The sequence below is a fragment of the Pelodiscus sinensis genome, chromosome 3 (genome assembly GCF_049634645.1).
Source record: "Pelodiscus sinensis isolate JC-2024 chromosome 3, ASM4963464v1, whole genome shotgun sequence".
In the NCBI taxonomy this organism is placed as follows: domain Eukaryota; kingdom Metazoa; phylum Chordata; order Testudines; family Trionychidae; genus Pelodiscus; species Pelodiscus sinensis.
In genome coordinates, this window is record NC_134713.1 from 7,551,291 (window position 1) to 7,566,005 (window position 14,715).

Below are 14,715 nucleotides of genomic sequence, written 5' to 3' on the forward strand. Positions count from 1 at the left end.
CTGAGAACAGCCTCCAAATATGGAAAGGGTTGTTATAAAGATGATAAAGACTGTTTGATTTTTAGGTCCACTGAAGGTTGTGCAAGAAATAATTAAATTTTAGCAAGAGGGATTTAGGGGAGTGTAACAGGGTGGGCCTCATCACCAAGAGCGCCTCCTGCTGGTCACTCAGGTAATTAGCCTTTTTGGTGCTAGAATGCCCCCTTCTGGCTGATATTTCATCCACTGTTACTTGTTATTCTCCCCCACTCTAGGTCAGGGCCCACGTCTCTCTCAGACCATGGCACCCTCCTACCAGGGTATTGCCCTGCCATAGTGCCCTCACACTTTGGAGTCCTCCCCTTCTGGGGACCCCCAATTCCCCTATGTCCACCTTGCCTCAGTGACCCTCTGCCAGTTGTCATCTAGCCCCTGCCACAGGGGCAAACTGCAATGGGAAATGGCCATTCCTCATTTGCAAAGGGATGTGGACCTGCTGCTTTTGCCTATCCTGGCTGCCTCCCTGAAGCCCTAGTACCTTCAGGTCTTGCTTCAGGCCCTGCAGCCTGGGAGCTTGCCTGGCCAGAGCTTCCCCAGCCTGACTTCCCCAACCCTGTTCTAAATCAGGAAGCTTCCAGCTTCCCTGACAGCCAGGTCCCTCTTGCTCCCCAGTCGGAGCAAGAGTGTCTCTCCCTTCCATCCTCCTGGAGCCCTTATTTATACAGCCCATAGCAGGGCCCTAACTGGAAGCTATCTGCTTGCTCTATGGCTCCAGCCCTTACCTAGGGCTGGGTTTTAACCCCTTAAAGGGCCAGTGTGGGGCAGATGCCCTGTCACAGGGAGATATAAGCAAAACTTTCTAATTAAAAGGGCAATTAGACTGTGTAAGGTGGTTCCCAGAGACGTTGTTGAATCCCTGTCACTGGAAGTTTTAAGAACAGGGTGGGAGAACACTTGTCAAGTATGGTCTACGTTTACTTGGTCCAGCCCCCACATAGAGGGCTGGGCTGGATCACCCTTGGTGGTCCCAGTCAGCCCTACCTTTCTACCACTGTTATTCTAACAGACTTCACATAAAGGCTGTGTCTAGACTGCACCCCTTTTGCGGAAAAGGGATGCAGATTAGGTACATCGCAATTGCAAATGAAGCGGGGATTTAAATCTTCCCCGCTTCATTTGCATGAACATGGCTGCCGCTTTTTTCCGGCTTGGGGCTTTGCCAGTAAAAAGCACCAGTCTAGACGAGGATCTTTCGGAAAATAAAGCCTTTTCCGAAAGATCCCTTATTCCTCTTAAAATCAGGAATAAGGGATCTTTCGGAAAAGGCTTTATTTTCTGAAAGATCCCCGTCTAGATTGGCGCTTTTTGCCGGCAAAGCCCCCGAGTCGGAAAAAAGCAGCCATGTTCATGCAAATGAAGCGGGGAAGATTTAAATCCCCACTTCATTTGCAATTGCGATGTGTCTAATCTGCATCCCTTTTCCGCAAAAGGGGTGCAGTCTAGACACAGCCAAAGAGTCTCTCCTGACTTCAAAATTTGATCTTTCTGCAGCTGCCCTAAGTGCTGGCAAAGAAATTGCCACATGGGCAATGACCCAACATCCTATCAAGTTGGTCAAAGATCACAATGTGGGGAGGGCGATGGGAAGTGTCCTGCAGAAGTAAGTTGCTGACTGGAGCTAACCCAATTCGTTATATGTCCCAAGACATTTTGCACAAACCACTGTGGCCTAACGGGTCTGGGATGGCACAAGAGGGGTTGGCACAAGATGCAAGAATTTATTGTGGGTGGACATTTCAAATCTTCACTAGAACCGTGGCTCCTTTTCTGACTGGCTCCCAGCAGTTTTGCCAAGAAGAAACCGATCTTTAGAGTGTGTATAAAATGGACTGTTTTGGTCATAGTGACAGTCCCTGAAGTTAAAATATCTGTTGGTGAGAGATAGCAAGTGGGACTATTGTGTGGCTACTAAGAACCATCCCTTACCCCACCCCCAATGTGGCAACTGCTCAAGTCACATCTCAAATAATCCCCATTAGCGAAGAAACAGGAGACCCATGTGTGGATGCGGTAAATGGAACTGCTTTATTGCCTATGCATGTTAACCTTGGACTCCGAACACATCATTCCTAGTGGCAACAATGTGGCACCAATTACATCCTTTTATCTATTTTAGTATGTTAATTCACAGTCTATCACTACTTTCCCTAAAACCTTATTTGGTATGTTAACTCCCATCCCATGAATATTAACAGGCAGGTGATGAATATTATTATACCCACCCTAATTACTATTTACAACACTTCTAATTAAATCAACACTTTTCTACGCTACAAACTTTCTGAATCAACAGGTTACAGAGATTACAAGAAAAGTAACCCTGAAATATTTTATACAGGCCAGTAAGTAAAAGACACAACAAAGAAGAGCAGCTGCATGCTTATCTATCTTTCTAGGCTGCAAAAATGAAGGGGAAAAGCATATTTATACATCAGAAAGGATAATACCTGCTTTGGTCGGATTCTTAATCTATCTTTCTAAACTGCAGAAACAAAAGGAAAAAAACATGTTTAAAGGCAATGCTAATTGTGGCTGACCCCTTACCACTATCCCAGACCCCTAATAATTTTTTATATATCCCAACACTCCCCATTAACTCTTCCTTTAAAGTTTGATCTACGGTGATGCCTGTGAAATCCAGAAAGGGAAGACTGACACAGCTTTAATAACTTCTGGGTCAATGAACTCCCTGAATTACCATTCTAGCTGTTTTAAGAAACCACTCAGGACTCCAGTGAAGCTATGCTGGAGAACAATCCATCCCATCAGTTTTAAAATATAAGTCCCAGGAATGCATGCATTTTAGTTATCCAAATGAAAACATAGTTATTTTAGAGCTGCTTGAGTTCACAGATAATTCCAGTTGTCCAGATTCCCTTTAGGCAAAAATCCTAGGTATCTTATTGCAGTGAGTGTCCTCAGTAGAGCTGTGCCAATTAATCACCAAGGCTACGTCTAGACTGCAAGCCTCTTTCGAAAAAGAGCATCTAGGAACAGCTCTGGGAAGATTTAAACATGTAACATTTTTCTTTTATTTATGTAAGCAGGGGCTGAACTACTGCTTGTTATCAGCCAGCTAAAAGGAGAGGGCTGCCCTGAGCATGGGTGTGCTCACTCCAATTGTTTAGCTTTGCAAGATAATTAACTGTTGATATGTAAATACAGCTCATGCCAGGAGGGGGAAGGAATCTGAGGTGTGGTTATGTAAATCCAATTCAGCCAGGGCTGATGGAGGATCCGTTGTTAGAATGGAATGTGATGTATTGTATCTAATTTGGGCTGTGGTGGGGGTCACAAGTCATGCTACCCCTAAATGTGGGAACTGTAAAATATGACAACAGTGCTTGCAGGAGAGACACCACCATTGTAAGAGGTCTCAGATGAACAAGCCTCCCCCTTCCAGAATTGAGTGAACTGAGTTGTGGGGGAAAGGGCTTGAGTCAGCCTGCTTCATGCCTGTTAGGTGTGAGCTATAAGACTAGTTCAACTTGCCACTGTCCCCCTTGTTTTAAAAACAGACCTGAAGCAGACTCAATCAGAAGTCTTTTTGCTAGTCCAGTGGAAGCTAGAATCTTTTGCCAGCCTAGGTGGTGGCTAATAAGTTGAAATCACTAAGGGTATGTCTACACTACCACCCTAGTTCAAACTAGGGTGGTTAATGTAGGCAACCGAAGTTGCAAATGAAGCCCGGGATTTGAATTTCCCGGGTTTCATTTGCATCTTGCCGGGCGCTGCCATTTTTAAATCCCCGCTAGTTTGGACTCTGTGCCCGCTGCTACATGCGGCACGGACTAGGTAGTTCGGATTAGGCTTGGCACGAGGTGTACCGGTAGTCCAGAATAGGAAGCCTAATCCGAACTACCTAGTCCGTGCCGCGTGTAGCCGCGGGCACGGAGTCCGAACTAGCCGGGATTTAAAAATGGCGGCGCCCGGCAAGATGCAAATGAAGCCCGGGAAATTCAAATCCCGGGCTTCATTTGCAACTTCGGTAGCTTACATTAACCACCCTAGTTCGAACTAGGGTGGTAGTGTAGACATACCCTAAGAGCTGAAGTCTCTTGTTTGGCCTGGAGACAGACCCATTACAGCCAGCAAGATTGCTGTCAGGAGCGACCGGCAGGTGGCCGGTAGGAGTGGTGGCCAGCAGAGAGGCTGGCGGGAATGACCAGAAGGTGGCCAGCGGAGTGGCTGGCGGGAACGACTGGCAGGCGGCCTGTAGGAGCAGCAGCAGGCGGCCAGTGGAGCAGCTGGTAGGAACAACCATCAGGCAGCCAGTCGGAGCGGTGCCAGGTGGCCAGTGGAGCAGCTGGTGGGAACGACTGGTGGGCGGCTGGTAAGAGTGGCGGCAGGCGGCACCAGCAGACCACAGGAGCAGCACAAAGGTGGCATGGCCTCAGGCTCAATGAGTGGAATCATCCGGGTGATGTGTCAGGGTCCACACTGACTGGACAGAGCTGTAAGTGGGGTGTTTGAAGTGGGGTACAGAGAAAGTTTGAGTAAATGAATGGAACCCTTACCTTGTTGGACTAGTAAGCCTGAGGAGCAAAGGACATTGATCAATCCATTTGAGCTGGGATGGTTACTCATGGGGGGTTAGGAACTAAGTTTGTGGTATTTTCCCAAGTTAATGCCATGTAACCTCTCTCCCTCTTTCATTAAATTTTCTACCCTCAGACTCTGTGCTTGCGAGTGGGGAAGCATTGCCTCTCAGAGGCGCCAAGGGGTGTGTGAATTTCCCAGGCTACTGGGTGGGGCTCGAGCCAGTTCTGTGTGAGGTGGATGGAAAGGGAACCCTAGACATTGAACCCGGCCCTGGCTGCTGCTGGCATTCCCTGGCAGAAGGGTTACATTTATATTTAATTTAAAATAAAAGAGAAAAGGAATTTGTATGGGTAAGAAATAGCAAAACAGCCACTGCATGTAAATCAAAACACTCCCTCATATGTTTGCAACACCCCACCATAGCCAGTTACTTTCATTAAAAGGTGAAGAACAAGCTATTATGGGTGATTCAAGGGCTCCCTTGTGGGTTTTTTTCCAGCTCTCAAGATTCTTCACAGTCCAGATGAAAAGGATACAAAGGATTTAAGAAGCAAGGCATCATCTCCAAGATTCCCAGAAATCCTGCATGGACAACCGCTGCTACCATTTAATGGGTAGCAGGTTTAAAACTAATAAAAGAAAGTTCTTCTTCACACAGCGTGTAGTCAACCTGTGGAACTCCTTGCCAGAGGAGGCTGTGAAGGCTAGGACTATAACAGAGTTTAAAGAGAAGCTAGATAATTTCATGGAGGTTAGGTCCATAAAAGGCTATTAGCCAGGGGATAAAATGGTGTCCCTGGCCTCTGTTTGTCAGAGGCTGGAGAGAGATGGCAGGAGACAAATCGCTTGATCGTTGTCTTCAGTCCACCCTCTCTGGGGCACCTGGTGCTGGCCACTGTCGGCAGACAGGCTACTGGGCTAGATGGACCTTTGGTCTGACCCAGTACGGCCGTTCTTATGTTCTTATGTTCATCACTCACTGAACTGTGAAAAGGGAACAGATTCTCATGCTCTATGTTTATACAGGTAGTCTCTGGGTTACGAACACATCGATTTACGACCGTTCGTCCCTACCACCAACCTCCCATTAAGCACGTCCCTGAGTTATGTACGCGATCCGCGCTTACGAACAGTGCAGTCACATGTAAATGAATGGGGTCTGACTTATGAACAGATCAAGTTATGACCAAGTGCTTGGAACATAACTTGTTTGTAAGTCGGGGACTATCTGTATCCATGAAAACAAGGAAAATATGGTCAGGCATTTCAAATAAAAAGCAAAGCCCCCCAGTAACCAGATAACTCTGGTTAACTCTAGAGTAGGAGATTCATTTCTCTCCTACAACATTTTTCTACAGAGATTTAGTGAAGATATTTGGATATTGCTAACTCTGTGAGAGAGTTCATTTCCTGGTTGAAATGGTAAGTGTTGTCAAGTTCAGAACATCCACTCCCTATCCCTTTACACTTTCCTCTCTTGTCACACAGCCAGATTAATTTACAAAACCCTTCCTGTTAACATTCTAAAAAGTTAAGCAACAACCAAATTAATTAGATAAATTTAAAGGGAAGGCCATATGATTCATGAATGTATGAACTGTGCTAACTACTGTACCAATTTTTCACTCCGACATGCATGAAAACTTTTCAAGTGTCACATTTTAAAGTGTCCTGCACACTTTAACCAAAATTGTGAGCTATACCAAATGTGATTAACTTCATGACCTATAAGAGTAGTACCAAGAGTCCTGAAAGTATAGAACAATGTGACTCACTTCCATCTCCAGCTTTTCTATTCAACACTTCTTTTCTTGGTAGCAAAACTAAAACAAGAAATACATAATTACATAATCCATGCATTACGTTTAAAGAATGCCTTAAACTTTGCCTTGAGGAACACTGTAGTTGTTAGCCTAGAGATCCCAGACTCGCATCCCCTGACTTCAGCATGTCTCCGTGGTATATGACTCTGTCCACAGTAGGAGATTATATCTGTATATCTATGTCACTCAGGAGTGAAAAAAATTGACACCCCTGATTGTCAGAATTCTGACAAACTCACGAATAGAGCAGAGAGCACTAGGTGGATGGGAGAATTCTCCCCTGGACCTAGCTATTGCCTCTCTGGGAGATAGAATACCAACAAAGGTGGAAGAAAGTCTTCGGTTGCTGTAGACAACCTCTTCACTGAAGCAATTTGGGAAAGCAGCCGCAATGCCCCTGTGCTATACTAGGGGTTTTATGTGAAGACAAGCCCACAATGTCTGGGAAAGTGTCTCACTCCTCCCAACTTCTCCTCTGAGTCCTGTCCCTCCTGTAACATGAATTTGACCGGGCTGGACATGCATCATTTAAGGATAGATCCAGCAGGTGCAAGGTTGCCAATGCAGTGCGGTGGGAGCAAAGGGAGAAGTTGTCTCGACACTGTGGGTATGTCTAGACTGCATCCTTCTGTCAGCAGAGGGATGCAGATTAGGTAGGTCGACATTGCAAATGAGGCAGGGATTTAAATATCCTGTGCTTAATTTGCATTAAAATGGCCACCACCTTTTTGCTGACCCAGCACTTTGTCCGCAAAAAGCGGCAGTCTAGAGGGGGATCTGTCGAGAAAGAAAGACTTTTTCAACAGATCCCATATGCCTCCTGCAAGGAGGTTTGCAGTGCTGAGTCGGCAAAACGCGGTGGCCATTTTCATGCAAATTAGGCACGGGATATTTAAATCCCTGCCTCATTTGCAATGTCGACCTGCCTAATCTGCATCCCTCTGCTGACAGAGGGATGCAGTCTAGACATACCCCCTGTGAATTAAAAACTCCATGCCCTTTAAATCACCATCGGAGCCCCACACAGTGCTGTCCGGGTGGCGCTGAGGGTTGGCTGGGCCTGCCCCTTCCACCTGAGGTCCTGCCTCTTTTGGGAGCCTGGAAGCAAGACCTCCCCACCCATGGCCCATCAAAGTCTGTCGCCAGCTGTGGGCAGATACGAAGAGCAACAAAAAAAAAGCTTTTTTGGAAAAAGGCATGTGTGGATGCGGAAGAGAATGTTTTTTCAAAAGAAGAGGCCTCCAGGAAAAAGCACAGGTGCCCTGGTGGCCACTCGGCCCACAGTAATCACAACTGAAAAGCGAGATAGCGTCCAATCAACGTGGACACTATCTTTCGGAAAAGCAGATCGCTTTTTCATTGTGCTTTTGCTGTATAGATGCTTTTTCAAAAAAAAAATTTCTGGAAGATCTCTTCCAGAAAAGCTTCTTCCAAAGGAAGCCTGCAGTCTAGACATAGCCCAAATGCCACGACATGTGACAAGTATCAGAGGGGTAGCTGTGTTAGTCTGAATCTGCAAAAGTGGCGAGGAGTCCTGTGGCACCTTATAGACTAACCGAAGTGTTGGAGCATAAGCTTTCGTGGGCAAAGACCCACTTCGTCAGATGCATCTGATGAAGTGGGTCTTTGCCCATGAACGCTTATGCTCCAACACTTCGGTTAGTCTATAAGGTGCCACAGGACTTCTCACCGCTTTTACATGGGACAGTGAACCACAGTAAAGTGCCTGGGTTATACCTCTACCCCACAAACACACATCAGAGCAACTTTATGCTCAAGGAAGCTCATTGTGTTTTCAGGATCTGGTCCCACATTTTCAGTAGCCCAGTTGTGGGAATGGTGCCCGGCACCTGTTGGATCAGTGGTTCTCACATATTCAGCATTCTGCTGATTTCCATTTTTTCCCACTACATCATTCTCAATGGAGTTTGTAGTGAAGACCAGGCCAGAAATTGATTTTCAAAGTGCTGCCCCCCTCCCACCCCTTTGTTTTAGTGAAGTTGTGATATGCACATTGTGAGGGTGCAGTTTACCTTCTCTGGATCAGATTTGCAAGGTGACTGAGGTGGGACTTTTTTTCCTGTTTGATCAGAAACCTCTTGAATCTAAGGAGAAAAAAAGTCAAAATAAAAACCCAAATCCTTCTGGCCTAAAGCTACTTCTTTTGGGGCCAAATTTTTCCCCCTTGGCTGTTTTTATACAGGGATTTCAAAATCTCCTCTGCCACACTCCTTTGCAGGGTTCATTTCTGAGCCATTTATTTCTGTCAAGGTCATTTCTCTTGCTCTTCCATACTTTTGTCTCTTGCCAGAGAAACTCAACAACAGGTCCTACCAACTCCCCTCAGTCTGAGGCCAAGAGGCCTTTCATATCCAGAAATGGTATCCAGAAAGGAGTCCTTTCCAGAGATGGACAAGCCTGTGAGAAGAAGGGCTTATAATGGACTCAGATTGGCTTCTATTAATATGGCGAGGGCACTAAGAAAATACCATGGTTGAGTCTGTCCCTAGATATTTTTTGAAAATAGGATCCTTCTGTCAATGATATACAAAACCTGAAAGTTTTAATAATAGAAGTGTCAACCAAAAGCCAATGTGCCACTAGATATTCTAGCTTTATTTTGATAGACTCAGTTGTTTCATATTGAACTATGACAGATCATACACCCCCTAAACACAATCATCTATATGTATATTAGAAACGAAATGTCTGTCTATCTGTCTGTCTCTCTGTCTGTCCAAGAACTCCTCCTAAACAGTAACAGCTAGGGCCACCTAGCTTTGGTAGGCAGCTATCTCTTACCCTTGCTTAAAGCAAAGTCAGCATTTGGTTGTGCTGGGAACAAGGGACGTGGCAGGAAGGAGGCTTTTCCCCCCAACATGGAAAGCGAGGGGCAGAGAGAGGAGGGGCATGATCAGGGCCAGATTAAGAGGGGGGAGCTAGCCGGGCAGCTGCCCAGGGCAACAGGGCTGTTGCCTATGGGGAGCGCCTGCTTGAAGTAGTACGGGGCGCCACATCAGGCACCTCCCATAGGTTGCTGCCCGAGGGTGGGGCCACACATGCACCGTACACCTGGAGGTACGGCGCCCCATACACGTCAATTAGGTGCCGCATGCCCGGGGCGGGGCCGTGCACGAGCCTGTTGCCCAGGGCACAAGAATGGATCCTCACACTCACCACTGGGGGCAGTGTGCCGGGCTGGGATACTGCAGAGTGAGCACTGGGGAGAGCCACACCCCTGCAATGAGGCTCCAACAGGGCCTAGCAATGTCTCCCTTCTCTCCCTGACACTTCACCTGGAGCATGGAGATTCCCTTCACCCTCCTGTGTGGCTGGCTCCTCACAGGGCCTAGTGATGTCCTCCTTCCCTCCTCTCCTGCTGCACCACTCTTCTTGAGGCCTGGGGGTTCCCTTCCCCCCCATGCAGCTCCTGATGGGACCAGGCTGTGCCCTCCTTCCCTCCTCCTTTGATTTCCCAACAAAATCCAACTAACTATTTCTCGAGTTACATACCCGAGCAACGCTGGGTAAATCTGCTAGTTCCCAGTGTAACAAAGCTGCAAACTCATTCGCATTTCAACGCCAGACACTCTACACAGTGTTAGAAAGGTGCTACACAGTGAGACTGTGTCTACACTGGGCCACTTATTCCGGAAAATCAGCCGCTTTTCCGGAATAAGCTGCGAGCTGTCTACACTGGCCCTTGAATTTCCGGAAAAGCAACGATGCTCTACTGTACAAAATCAGCCGCTATTCCGGAAAAACTATTCTGCTCCCGCTCGGGCATAAGTCCTTATTCCGAAACACTGTTCCAGAAAAGGACCAGTGTAGACAGCCCGGTAGTCTTTTCCAGAAAAAAGCCCCGATCGCGAAAATGGCGATCGGGGCTCTTTTCCGGAAAAGCACGTCTACATTGGCCACAGACGCTTTTCCGGAAAAAGGGCTTTTCCGGAAAAGCAGCCTGCCAATGTAGATGCTCCTTTTCCGGAATAACTGAAAACGGAATAGTATTCTGTTTTAAGCATTTCCGGAAATTCATGCCAGTGTAGACACAGCCTGATAGAAAGGAGACACACCCTTCATGCTCTCTCCTGGGGGCTTTGCTTTTGTCCTTCCCTGTTGATTTGCCCATTCTAAAATGAAACGCCAATGTCTCCATATGGCAGAATCTGTTCATAGACCTTGTTCACGTGATGGCAAGCTGGTAACAGAGAGCGCTTTAAAAGCACATGGAGGAGAGCAACAGCAATACATGGATGCATGTGGCATGCATAATTGTTTGTATGCTACCCTCCATGTAAGCACTGTCCAGGGGCGAGGCTGCATGTTATAGGGTGAGAACTGTGGTGACTTTTTCTGGAAGTGTACAGGCCATAGACAGCAAAGGTAAAGCAGCTGGGAGGTCATTCTAATATGTGAATCCCGGATGGATCAGAATCAGCACAGCATAACATTTTCCTTTGCCCCAGGGTTCTCTATTCTGAGCCTTCAAGCTCACTAAACAGCTGTCAAGATTAGAGACCCAAATGTTCTCTATGCTCCATGTTAGCCACCTGGTGGGTCCTGCACTTACCAACCATTTACAGCAAGAGATCCCCATACCGCAGCTTCCAAAATCTGTAAATGGAGGAGAACATACTCCGTAGCACATGCCCCCAGAATGTACACATTGCTTGACATTCACAGGAGGACAGTGGGTGCGCCCTGTGGAGAGAGAAAGACTTTTTATTTTCATTCCCACAGCAGGGTAAATAAGAGACAGATTTCCCATTAACTCTAGAAGAATTGGTGGTAAAATTATTGTTCCTCACATAAGCATTATTAATTGTGATTACCTTATGAAAGGTAAGATTAATGGTTGATGTTAACATTTTGAGCTCTTTGAATTAATAACTATGTGACATATATACTAATTCTTTAATAATTTTCATGGCTCTTCTCTAAATCCTCTCCAGCTGATCAACATCCTTCTTGGCTTGTGGACACCAGAAATGGAGACAGTATTCTCGAAGTAGTCATAATAGGATGTGGCAAATACACATCCTGCTATGGAAAAGTATCCTACCCCAACTTAAGATTTCCCTCTTTATACAGCCAAAATTTGAATTAATCCTTTGGTCACAGCATTGTACTGGGAGCTCATGTTCAGTTGATTATCTATCCCCAGCCCCCAAATCTTTGCAGTGTCTCATCATGTGATATGCTTTCCCCCCAATATTCAAATGTAAGCGGGGGAATGGTCCCGCTATTGTGGGGAACTTTCCTGGCTTCTATACCACCCCGGTGAAATGGACCAGCGAAAGGATCTGAGTCCCCGCTCCCACTTCCTTTACCCCACGGCCTCCCTGATCCTGAGGGCTCCCCCTCCACTCTCCTGAGTAGCAGAGCCCTCGAAACCCCAACAAGGCTGGGCCCAGGTTTCCTGGGGCTTAATCCCCGACCTTGTAGTCACTAGGGGCAGGAGTTAGGGTGTCCCCACTCCGAGGTGCTCTCTTTACACTGCAGGCCTTCTTGGCCCAGTGATCACTTCATAAGGTTCAAAGCAAATACAATTTATTAAACATCAACTGATTAAAAAGAATACAATAAGAAAAAATGAGAATGGTTAAATGAGAATACACAGCCCTGCTCTGTAGCACAGGGACATCAAAACAGCAGCCTGCAGAGTGTAAGGACAGTCCACAGTCTCTTCCTTAGAGGCCCCTTAGAGGCCTTGGATGTGCTGCAGGGGAGGGGGCTGCAGGCTGTACACACTTGCTCTGGCAGTGACCACACAGCCTCAAACTCTAAGTGGCCAGACCCCTCTCCCAGTCCAGAGCCTCTCCCCACACTTTGCAGTTCCCAGCTGCTCACCACATCCAGCTGCAGGCTGTGCTGCTTGGCCAGTTCCAGCTCCTTGTGTTGCTTCTCTGTTCCTTTTGGCTCTCTGAACACTGCCAGTCTGCTGCTCAACACAGGGTCTGCACTCCTTGAGCTGTGTATGCCTGGCTCTACTGTTGCAAGACTGTCTCTCCACACAGCTTGCACTACTCTTTCAGCTCTCTGTTTTTGCAGAACTTCTTCTGCACACAGCTTGCACTCCTTGGGCTGTCTGTGTCTGGTTCTGTCGCTGCAGGACTTCTTCACACAGCTTGCACTACTATTTCAGCTCTCTGTTTGCTCAGAGAGAGCCAGAACAATCCCCGCGTACAACCTGTCAGTCAGGCTGAGCTGGAGTGTTGACTGCTTTCCATTGTCTCTGGGGTCTGTCAGTCTCATGAATCCTTCCCCTTCTGAAGCTGGCAAACCAAAAAACTCCCACAGAGTTTTAGTAAGGGGTAACAGTCCCCTTACACAAATATTTATATTCAGCTATATGAAAACACATATTATTTCCCTATGTCAAGTTTACCAGCTGAGAAAAATCTGAATCACTGACCTTTTCCTTCATTTTTGTCACCTGCAAACTTTATAGGTGATGATTTTTTTGGGGGGGGGAGGGGTTAAGGTCCTTGATAAGAAGGTTGAATATTGTAGCAGCAAGAACCAATCCCAATGGAACTCCGCTAGGTCAACTGTTGGGGGTATTATTGCTGGTTATAGTTCAGCCAAACAGAATTGATCTGGATCACCTTTCTGATCCCAAGACTTTTTCTGCTGCAAAACGTGTAAGCCCTACAGCCCTTCAATGAGCGAGGGGGGGAGGGGGGAGTTGAAAAAATATGATACAAAATATAAGGATATCTCAGGACAGTCTCTTCATATCATTATGCTCTTACCTGGAGCGCTTTGCAGAACCAGCAAGAAGACAGCAAAGAGAAGGTGGAGCATCTTCATGACTGATGTTTGGCTGGGAACTCAACGTCACCAGAGAGAAGAGACTCCAAGATACACGGGTGATGCAGAGTCTCTATTTATGGGCTGCTGGGGATTGTGAAATTCAGATCTGGTGAAATTTTGTTTTGAAACATATCCAATTTATTAAGTGTATGTTGCCATCTGGTAATAAGAAAGTGACCTAAATATTAATATTAATAATTATAAACATTAATCAAATATTAATATTAACAATTGGCTTACGGTGTTACAATATGAGTATTTACAACTCCCTGGTCAAAAGCACTTTGAAGTCAAAGGAAAGATACCTATCACATTGAAATGAGGTCCCTAGTACAGACTGCAATTGGAGAACACACGTGTAATGTGAGACGTTGGCAGAAGGGGTTGGCATTTGTGTATCTGTTTTGTATGTTTATCGATATTTTACTCGTATATAGTTAATGTTACTATTTTGCCAACATATAAAATTGTAAACATCCTTTTTAAAATGAGAAACAAACGAAATAACATTGTAAACACTTTAAGCCAGGAACGGGTATTTTTCTTTGCTTGTTTTTCATGTATATCTAAACTGAGGAATTTCACAGTTAGTGAAAGGAGTTTTCTCTTTCTTTTCCTCCACCAAAAACATTAGCCTTTACCTTACCTGTCTAAAGAACAGACATCAAATGTTGATGAATCAAAGAACTGGAAGCCGGTGGCATTTCAAGTTTCTAATGCCCTTACTCGATTTCTCTCAGGAAAGAGAGAAGAAGTGATGCAGCTTAAATCGCTGCCAGGAAATTGTTTTTTAAATATCTAAGAGTCCTAGTATAAAGTCTATAATATATAGAAAGGATAGAGCTGGCCGGGTGGGTGGCGGAGTGGCACTGTATGTGAAAGATAATGTAGAATCAAATGAAATAAAAATATTAAGTGAATCAACATGTTCCATAGAATCGCTATGGATAGAAATTCCATGCTCCAATAATAAGAAATTAGCAGTAGGGATATATTACCGACCACCTGACCAGGACAGCGATACTGACATAGAATCTGAGGAACTGTCCCAGATTGAAGTGAGGTTTTGGAACAAATAGAAAAACTTAATGTTAACAAATCTCCAGGACCGGATGGCATTCATCCAAGGGTTCTAAAAGAACTTAAATGGGAAATTGCTGAGCTATTATCTGTGGTTTGTAACCTATCCTTTAAATCGGCTTCCGTACCTAATGTCTGGAAGGTAGCCAACGTGGCACCAATATTTAAAAAGGGCTCTAGAGGCGATCCTGGCAATTACAGACCGGTAAGTTTAACTTCAGTACCGGGCAAATTAGTCGAAACAATAGTAAAGAATAAAATTGTGAAGCATGTAGAAGAACATAATTTGTTGGACAAAAGTCAACATGGCTTCTGTAAAGGGAAATCCTGTCTTACTAATCTATTAGAGTTCTTTGAAGGGGTTAACAAACATGTGGACAAGGGGGATCCAGTAGATATAGTAAAGCCTTTG

At 45.7% G+C, this 14,715-nt stretch overlaps 1 protein-coding gene across 5 annotated transcripts in view; it reads right to left on the reverse strand.

Moving 5' to 3' along the window:
• The window catches only part of LOC102455312 (beta-defensin 5), a 47,379-nt gene that overhangs the window by 2,923 nt on the left and 29,741 nt on the right, over positions 1-14,715 (reverse strand). The window contains exons 2-6 of one of the 5 annotated variants that reach the window (XR_012902446.1): positions 13,163-13,307; positions 10,978-11,108; positions 8,438-8,509; positions 6,357-6,404; positions 2,487-2,521 (exon numbers count right to left, since the gene is read on the reverse strand). Coding sequence is in view for 2 of the 5 variants with exons in the window: in XM_075923327.1 (XP_075779442.1) it covers positions 6,378-6,404; positions 8,438-8,509; positions 10,978-11,108; positions 13,163-13,220 (288 nt within the window). In the remaining 3 variants the exon portion in view is untranslated. Of the gene's footprint in view, positions 1-2,486; positions 2,522-4,037; positions 5,566-6,356; positions 6,405-8,437; positions 8,510-10,977; positions 11,109-13,162; positions 13,383-14,715 lie in introns of those variants that run through there. The other 4 variants (XR_012902445.1, XM_075923327.1, XM_075923326.1 and 1 more) reach the window with 4 other exon arrangements.